Below are 9,370 nucleotides of genomic sequence, written 5' to 3' on the forward strand. Positions count from 1 at the left end.
TTTGGGAGTCGCCTGCTCCACCAAAGAGCCAACCCACCCAACTCCCTCTCGATGGTAAACGATTTCCCAGAGCGCCCCGTTGGTATTTCCTTCCGGGCTCAGGAAGAGGCGGGACTTCCTTCCCGGAAGTGACCCACGTGCCTTCGCTGTGGTGTTCCCTGGGCTCTCGGCAACTTTTCATTCCTCCCTCTTCCCTCTCAGCCCCTCCCCTCGGCAGTTGGCGGATTTTGGGGTTGTGTTTTGGGGAAGCGTGAGCCCCTGCGGGCCGTGGTAAGTACGCCGTGGTGTCCGGCCGCAAGGTGACCCCGGGGAGGGCCTCGCTGTTTCGGACGTTCTGCCTGTAGGCCGGACCCCAGGCGCCTCGGTTCAGCGTCGGATCGAACCCGCAGAGTTCGCAGCCCGCGTCGCCGGGCAGCCCGCCGCAGCCAAAATCGGCCACTGATCTGTTAGCGGGATTGGGGACTCGGCCTCAGCGCCCCGCCCCCGAGCCGTCTCCAGTGACCTTGGGGCTGGTCTTCCGATAGCCGAGAGGGGTGGTGGAGCTCCACGAAGCCCGTCGCCCCTGCTGGGTCTCACGCTCGGTGATTTCTGGACACCCCTTACCTCTTGGGTTAGGGGGTGAACGGAAAGGGTGGGCTCAGAAGTTGACGTCTGCTCCTAGGACTAGCAAATCTGACGGTTGCCTTCTACGCGCTGGGCCGAGATGGATCCGCTCAGGGCCCAACAGTTGGCAGCGGAGCTGGAGGTGGAGATGATGGCTGACATGTACAACAGGTAACAGGTCACTCTCCGAAATACCCTGTCTTGGAAAATTAGCCCTGGTAGCCCTTACCAAAGATATAGAGGTAGGTAATTCTAACGTGCTAGCCCCAGGGAAAGCCCATGCCTGCGCTCTTCCTCGGCCACAACCGCGTGGTGTGTGCTGATTGAGCTCTGTGGGCAGTTCAGTTGGAGTGAAACTGACCTGAAGGAATCCACCAAAAAGAAAACCTCAATCTAGGCTTTGATTGGTTTCCAAAAGCACTCGAGTATTTGCCTTTTTAAAAGTAGTCAATTTATTAGTTAATCCCTTTTTTGGTGGAGGCGGAGCTTGGGTGGGTGTTCTTTGATAGACAGACAGACAGACAGACAGACAGACAGACAGACAGACAGACAGATAGATAGTTACAGATAGGGTTTAGCTATGCACCCCAGTCTTGCATTAAGCTCACAATTCTCCTACCACAGCCTCCTAAATGCACCACTGCACCTGGCTAGGTTTAACATATCATTTTTTTGTTGTTGTTCCTGGTGCAGGCCCTGGAGCTTGAACTCCAGGCCTGGGCTCTGACCCTGAGCTACTGTTTTGCTCAAAGCTAGCACTCTACCACTTGAGCCACAGCCCCATTTCCAGATTTTTTGGGTGTAGGTAAGTGGAGATGAGAATCTCATAGACTTTCCTGCCTGGACTGGCTTTGAACTGTTATCCTTAGATCTCAGACCTCCTGAGTAGCTAGGATTACAGGCATCAACCACTGGTGCCTAGTGGTTTATCTCTTTTTTTTTTTTTTTTGTCTGTCCTGGGGCTGGAACTCTGGGCCTGAGCTTTTCAGCTCAAGGCTAGCTCTACCTTTTGAGCCACAGTGCCACTTCTGGTTTTTGAGTGGTTAATTGGGCATAAGAATCTAACAGACTTTCCTGCCCCAGTTATGATTACAGGTATCAACCACCAGTGCCCAGCTGGTTTATATTTTTATAATCCTTAAAATAATAAAATTTGCCAGGCACTGGTGGCTCACACATATAATCCAAGCTACTCAGGATACTGAGTTTTAAGGATTGAGTTTAATGACAGCCCAGGCAAAAAAGTCTGATATTCTGATCTCCAGTTAACCACCAAAAAAAGCCGGAATTGAAGGTATGGCTCAAGAGATAGAGTACCAGCCTTCAGTGAAGAAGCCAAGGGATAGTGCCCTGAGTTCAAACCCCAGTACTGGCACTAACTAGCTAGCTAAAATAATGCAGATAAGTCAATAATATCTGCCTCTTCAAGACATTATAATAAGGCCCTTAGCATCCAGCCCACCACATAGGAAACCGTTATCTGCTATGTTTTAATTTTTATTGTTATAAAGGCGATGTACGTAGAGGTTATGTAAGTTATGTAAGTCAGGTAATGAGTACCTTTCTTTTTGGACAGTGTCACCCCTTTTTTACTCCCAGTGTTTTTTCCTTCCATCTCCACCCACAAATTGTATAGTTCATTTCCTTTTTTTTTTTTTTTAATTTTTCTGTCAGTCATGGAGCTTGAACTCTGGGCCTGGGCGCTGTTCCTGAGCTCTTTGCTGAAGGCTAACACTCTTTGAACCTCTTTAAACCACAGCAGCACTTCCAGTTTTCCGGTGGTTCATTGGAGACAAGAGTCTCACAGACTTTCCTGCCTGAACTGGCTTTGAACCACAATCCTCAGATCTCAGCCTCTGGAGTAGCTAGGTGTTCAGCCACCAGTGCCTGGCTTTCTTTTTTATGTTGTTGTTGGTCATGGGGGTTGACTCAGGCCTGGACACTGTCCCAGAGCTCTTTTGCTCAAGGCTAGTAGTTTTTGAGTGATTAATTGGAAATTAGAGTCTCATGGAGTCTTTTCTGTCCATGCTGGCTTTGAACTACAATTCTCACATCTCAGCCTCCTGAGTAGCTGAGTAGGATTACAGGTGTTAGCCACTGGTACCTTGCATATAGTTCATTTTCAACCTAGTATCTAGTGAGCACCATTGCTGCATTTTGTCAGTGGAAGCTCTCTTGGTTAGTTTATTTATCTTGAGGCATATAAATTTGAGTGATTTGAAAATATAAGCTTTGCAGTAAGACTATCTTTAACTCTACTCTGGGGATCATGATTGTGCGTACCCCATTAGGGTTATTTGTAAGGGTTCGAGAACAATCCATGAAAGCTCTTAGCATGATGCCTGGCCCACAACTAAGTTTCAACAGACGGCTCCTATTTGTCAGTGTACCTGAGCCCAAACAAGGTTCCTCCTCAAGAACATTGCTAGATGGTTGAGACACAAAAGATGGATTTATTCTGCTTTATTGGGGGAGATGAAATCAATATAGCAAGGCAGGAATGGTTGAAGGTTCCTGGGGTACCACAGGATGCTGACAACAGGACCTTGTTTCTCTTTGCAGAATGACCAGTGCCTGCCACCGGAAGTGTGTGCCCCCCCACTACAAGGAAGCAGAGCTGTCTAAGGGCGAGTCTGTGTGCCTGGACCGGTGTGTCTCCAAGTATCTGGACATCCATGAGCGTATGGGCAAGAAGTTGACTGAGTTGTCTATGCAGGATGAGGAGCTGATGAAGAGGGTGCAGCAGAGCTCTGGACCTGCCTGAGGCCCCAGACAGCATACACCCGGGTGCACTTTGCCCCTTTCCTCTTGTCTGATGAAAGTGCCCCCTGGTGGGTGTCATATATGAAGACTGCCATACCTGGGCTTTCTGGAGCATCTCCAGGGGCTCCAGGTGTGGTAGAGCTCTCTCCTGATTGAAGAAGGGGTGTTTGTCACACTGGTATGTGACTGTGTGTATACTGTATATATATTAAAACAAATGTGTTGACAACAGCTACAGTGTGCAAAGCCCTGTGCATAGCATTTGGAAGTAAAGAACTCAGATAGACCTTCTACCAGCAGAGGGCGTCTCATGCAGTGTTTTTTGGTTTGTTTTTTTTTCATGCAGTGCTTTAAAATGTGTACACGCGTCAGCTTAGGTTTTGCCCTGGAGTCTGCCCACTTGCTGTGTGGCCCAAAACGTGATGCTTCTCTGCTTTATCTTCTTTGTCTATAAAACGGGGGGGGGGGTAATCAGAGCTATTGTGAGGACTCAAAAAGTTAAGGGGGGAAAAAAAAGAATTTTAAGACATTGAATGTAGGCAAGCAGCCTCCAGTGGGATTAAAGAAGCAAGTAGCCAACTTCTTACAGGTGGCAACCACAAGATGAATGAAGGGCCAGGCTTTGTGGAAAGTGATTCGGGGAGGGGCCTGAGTGATAACTGCTCTTCAGTGCTCACCTGAATCAGACTGCTCTTCATTCTTCATGAAGAGCCTAGGCTAAAAGTCCTATTAGGAAATGGAGGCCCAGAGAAGAGGCTACTGGCTGGAGACTGTGGGAATGGAGCCTTGGGGGGAGAGGGGGCCCCGCGGCAGGGGCTGCCTCATTGTGCATCTGTATCTGCCATCTCTGCAGGGGCTGAGCCTCAGTCCTGTCCAAGGAGTGCCCCTGGGTACTGTATGACTTTTGGAATGTGTGGGTCATTCTAGATGGCATTTTGGATGTGCATGGCAGCTAGTGACTGGGACAGAGCTAGGTCATTGGAGATGGAGTGAAGGATACTAGAGGCGGAGAGTTTGTGCTGTCCAAGTTTAGGTTTAAGCCTTCCTGATTGTTTGAGTCCTCTCTTGTAGAGGTACATTAACTGCTCTGTGCCTGTTATCTCCAAAGTTGCACCTAGTTGTACCTATCTAAAGTACTTAGTAAAGTGCCTGACATACATTAGATACTATCATTAGCTCTTCTCATTGTTCATTTTGATGGGAGATGGAGGCACCAGATGGACCCCTGTAAAACTTCAGTTTTCCTATCTTGGAGTAAGTATGTAAGGCTCCTTGCTAGGTGCTACAGTGCAAACTTAGGTCAACAGGTGGCGCTGTCTGCTCTTCTCTGCCAGTTCCAGTTTGAAAATAGAGTAATGAGAAAGTTAGATAATTGTACCTATCCTCAGGCTTAGCACAGAGCATCCACTGGCACTAAGAGAAGGCATGGCAAGGTAGGGAGGTGAGCATTCAGCTGGAGGGAATAGCAGTTGGAAAGGCTTTAGAGTGGCAGGAAAGTATGGGGCACTCAGGAAATGAGTCTGGTTGGAGTGCCATGTGTGAGTAGCCGAAGGTGGGAGATGAGGCATGAACATGGCCCGGCAGTGCCAAAAGAGCCTAGTTGGGTGGGCTGTGACTTTCTGCTAAGGGCAGCAGCAGACTACAAGTGCATCTTCAGTGACCAAGTTGTATCTGCATTTTATTTTATTTATTTATTTTTTTTGGTCCAGTCGTGGGGCCTGAACTCTGGGCCTGGGCACTGTCCCTCAGCTCTTCAGCTCAAGGCTAGCGCTCTACCACTTGAGCCACAACGCCACTTCTGGCTTTTTTCTTTTTGCTTATGTGGTGTTGAGGAATCGAACCCAGGGCCTCAGGCATGCAAGGCAAGCGCTCTACCACTGAGCCACCTTCCCAGCCCTGTATCTGCATTTTAGAAGCTTGTTCTTGATGCCAGCCAGGTGCATAGTGTAGGTGCTGAATTAAAAGGGAGACATGGTAAAGAGGCCAGGAGGTGTGAAGGTGTGTGATTTAACAGCTCCCATGCTTTGAGCTGCTGCAGTTTGCCATGCTCTATGCTCTTTGATCATAATCACCACTATTGCTAATTCTTTGTTGTGTCTGGGGCCTGAAACCAGAGCTTTTCACTCTTACTTGGCTTTTTCTACTTAGGGCTGGCACTCTACCATTTGAACCACATCTCCACTTTTGGCTTTTTGGTGGTTAATTGGAGCTAAGAGTCTCATGCACTTTCCTGTGCAGGCTAGCTTTGAACTGCAACCCTCAGATCTTAGTGTCCCGAGTAGCTAGGATTACAAGCATGAACCACCAATGCCTGGCTGTCCCTATGGCTACCTTTGGGATCCTTGGATTCTTCATCTGTGAAATAATAACAGTGCCTGCCTCAGAGTTGTTATAAGAGTCAATGAAGTGACATCTTGGGGGACCTAGCACAGAGCTTAAGGAAAAAAAGGTACAGTTTAGGGATAAAATGTTACTTATGAATGACACGTACACATACAGTCTATTTAACTGAGGTAGTTTTGTGATGTTGGTCATTGTACCCCACAGCTAGAATGCCTGGCACCACTCAGCATCTAGAGACACTGATGAACAAAATACAAAGATTCCATTCTTGGGTTTGGAAGTGTGGCTCAGGTGGTAAGGCACCTGCCAATGAACATAAAGTATCAGATAGTAAGTTCAAATCCTGGTCTTGAACAGAAAAAAAAAAAAGGTTCTGTTCTTTTGGCAGTTACATTGGGAAGGGGAGGAGACATCATCTACAAGTGTGGGTTGAGAGTGCTATTCTGAAGGGAAGACCTCTTCAGCTCCTTGGGGTCTTAAGCCCTTTAAGAATTTATAAAAACTATGAATTGTTCTCCCAGTGTGCAGAGAATTTTGTGTGTAATTTTAGAGATTTTTCATAATGTGAGCTGACCAGAGAAGAGTCTTATGACAAGCATTGTTTTAGTAGTAGGGTGAAGATTAAAAAAAATTAATGAGGGCTGGGAAGGTGGCTCAGTGGTAGAGTGCTTGGCTTGCATGCATGAGGCCCTGGGTTCGATTCCTCAGCACCAAATAAGCAGAAAAGGCTGGAAGTGGGTGCTGTGGCTCAAGTGGTAGAGCGCTAGCCTTGAGCGGAAGAGCTGAGGGACAGTGCCCAGGCCCAGAGTTCAGGCCCCACGACCGACCAAAAATTTAAAAAAAAAAAAATTAATGGGAAAGATGGGTATTAAGATCAGGTTTTTGTTTTTTTGTTTTTTTGTTTTTTCTGGCCCTAGGGTTTGAACTCTGGACTGGGTGCTATCCTGAGCTCCTTTTGCTCAAAGTTACACTCTACCATTTGAGCAACAGTGCTACTTCCAGCTTGTTCTGTGATTAATAGGGGTCTCAGGGACTTTTCCTGCCCAGGCTGGCTTCAAACCTCAGTCCTCAGATATTAGCCTCTTGAGTAGCTAGGATTATAGGTGTGAGCTACTAGCACCAGGTTTAGGTGCTTTTATAGTTAATTTATTAAAAAAAAAAAGTTTAGGGGGTCTGGGCCTATTTAGGAAGGTGCTGACTCTCAGAAGGTAACAGGTAGTGAGATATGGAAGATGGATGGGAATTTGCGGGACAGAGGGTCTGGTGGGAGAAGAGTAGGAAGAAGGTGGGTACAACTGACTGCTTTGTGAGCCATGAAGTCCATTAGATGAGTTTGATGAGTTTTTATCGAAGTGAAAACCAATTTTATATGTATATGTATGCCAGTTCTGGGACTTGCGTTCAGTTTTTTTCACTTAAGGCTGGAGCTCTACCACTTGAGCTACACATCTAGCTCTTTGGTGGTTAATTGGAGATAAGATTCTCTCAGAGGGCTGGGAAGGTGGCTCAGTGGTAGAGCGCTTGCCTTGTACGCCTGAGGCCCTGGGTTCAATTCCTCAGCACCACATAAGCAAAAAGAAAAAAACTGGAAGTGGTGCTGTGGCTCAAGTGGTAGAGCGCTAGCCTTGAGCTGAAGAGCTGAGGGACAGCACCCAGGCCCAGAGTTCAGGCCCCATGACTGGACCAAAAAAAAAAAAAAAATTCTCTCAGATTTTTCTGCCTGAGTTGGCTTTGAACCTTGATCCTTAGATCTCAGCCTCCTGTGTAGTTGGAATTACAAACATAAGCCAGTTGCACTCCTGCCAATATTGGGATTTTTACTCAGGGCCTGGACACTATTTTTAGTTTTTGCTCAAGGATAGTGCCCTACCACTTGAGCTATAGCTCTACTTCTGGCTTTTTGGAGATAAGAGTCTTACAGACTTTCCTTCTTGGGGCTGGCTTCAAATCAGATCTTAGCCCTTTGAGTAGACAGGATTACAGGTGTGAGGTACTAGTGTCTGGCAAAGGGTTTGTTGTTTTGTTTTGTTTTTGTTTTTTCCTTCTGGGACCAGAACTTGAACTTACACCCTGATGCTTTCACTCATAGGCTTGCACTCTACCACCTGAGCCATGTTTCCAGTCTGGCTGTATCATTTTATTTACATTTCTTATGCCAAGTTTCTAACACATATTTGTTAGCTGAATAAGTAATTTCTTGCACAAGTACTATATAGTCTTGTGACCTTGTTGGGCTGGCCTGGAACCAAGATCCTTCTAATTTCAGTCTCCCGTATAGCTGGGTCTTGTGAACTTTTTTCCTGGGCTGACTTCAAACTAAGATCCTCATAATCTCTGCCTCCTAAATAGGATAACAGGTGTGAGGCACTAGTACAAGTGATCTCAACTTAAGGTCTCATTTCTAACATCCTTCATGTGTCCCACACACAGGCTCTCCATTAGAAACAAAGCTGAAAGAAATCCAGGGAAAATCCAAACAAAGCAAACACAATCTGGAAGTTCTCCATCCATTGACCTCGTGAAGGTCCTTCCAAGGTGATCCTCACCTGACTTTCCAGCCTCATTTCTGCACTTCCTTTCCACTTGTCCAACAAGGAACTTTACCATGTGCTTTCAGTAGGCAGCGGGCACACAAGATATTCTATCTTGTAGATTGGGAAAGGAAGAAGGGAGGAAGGAACTAAACTGAGCAATCTAGATCAGTACGGGGGCTTCAACACTGTTGGGGGTGGGGGAGTATGTCACTATACCCAGCCCAGGAGACCAGATAGCTTCCTGAGATGAAACTTGAGCTAAGCTGTGCAGGAAGCATGCGTTAGAAATGAAGAAAGGTATCTGCCACTCACAGGGAAGAGCAGGTGTGAAAACAGCTGTATGGACTCCTCAATGCACATCTGCTCACCAAGTGCCTCTTAGGTGCCAGGCTGGGGGGATACAAGAAGTAAACACAGGCAAAGCCTTTGCTTCCACAAAGTTACCAGGTCATAAAGGGGAGACGGGCAAGTCATAGGGGTCCATGGAAAGGGTTCTGCAAAAACCAGTGCAAGCCAGGCACCGCTGGCTCATGTTGGAAGTGCCAGTTACTGAGGAAACAACATCTGAGCATCAAGGTTTAAAGGCAGCCCAGACAAATATGAGAGACTCCTATCACCAATTAATCAGCAAAAAAGCTGGAAGTGGCCCAATGCTGGTGGGTCACACTTGTAATCCTAGCTACTCAGAAGGCTGAGATTTGAGGATCGTGGTTCAAAGCCAGCCCAGGCAGGAAAGTATGTGAGACTCTTATATCCAATTAAGCACCCACAAAGCCGGAAGTAGAGGTGTGGCTCAAATGGTAGAGCACTAGTCTTGAGCAAAAAAGCTTGGGGACAGTGCCCAGACCCTGAGTACAAACCCCAGTACCAACACATACACATACACACAAAGAGGAGGTGGGTGGGGACTGAGAATGTGGCTTAGTGGTAGAGTGCTTGCCTAGCATGCATGAAGCCCTGAGTTCCATTCCTCAGTACCACATAAACAGCAAAATCCAGAAGTGGTTCTTAGCCCAAGTGGTAGAGTGCTAGCCTTGAGCAAAAACAGCTCAGGGACAGTGCCCAGGCCCTGAGTTCAAGCCCCAGGACTGGCCAAAAACAAAACAAAACCCAAAACAGAGAGAAGG

General features: G+C 47.1%; 1 protein-coding gene across 1 annotated transcript; it reads left to right on the top strand.

Moving 5' to 3' along the window:
- The first annotated feature begins 108 nt into the window (after positions 1-108).
- Positions 109-3,597, top strand: Timm10 (translocase of inner mitochondrial membrane 10). Its single transcript, XM_070031840.1, has 3 exons — positions 109-270; positions 662-774; positions 3,166-3,597. The coding sequence occupies exons 2-3, from the start codon at positions 704-706 to the stop codon at positions 3,365-3,367; spliced, it is 273 nt and encodes a 90-aa protein (XP_069887941.1). The 5' UTR covers positions 109-270; positions 662-703; the 3' UTR covers positions 3,368-3,597.
- Positions 3,598-9,370: the final 5,773 nt, after the last annotated feature.

This window comes from Dipodomys merriami, unplaced genomic scaffold (genome assembly GCF_024711535.1).
Source record: "Dipodomys merriami isolate MVZ:Mamm:240054 unplaced genomic scaffold, mDipMer1.0.p SCAF_21, whole genome shotgun sequence".
Classification (NCBI taxonomy): Eukaryota; Metazoa; Chordata; class Mammalia; order Rodentia; family Heteromyidae; genus Dipodomys; species Dipodomys merriami.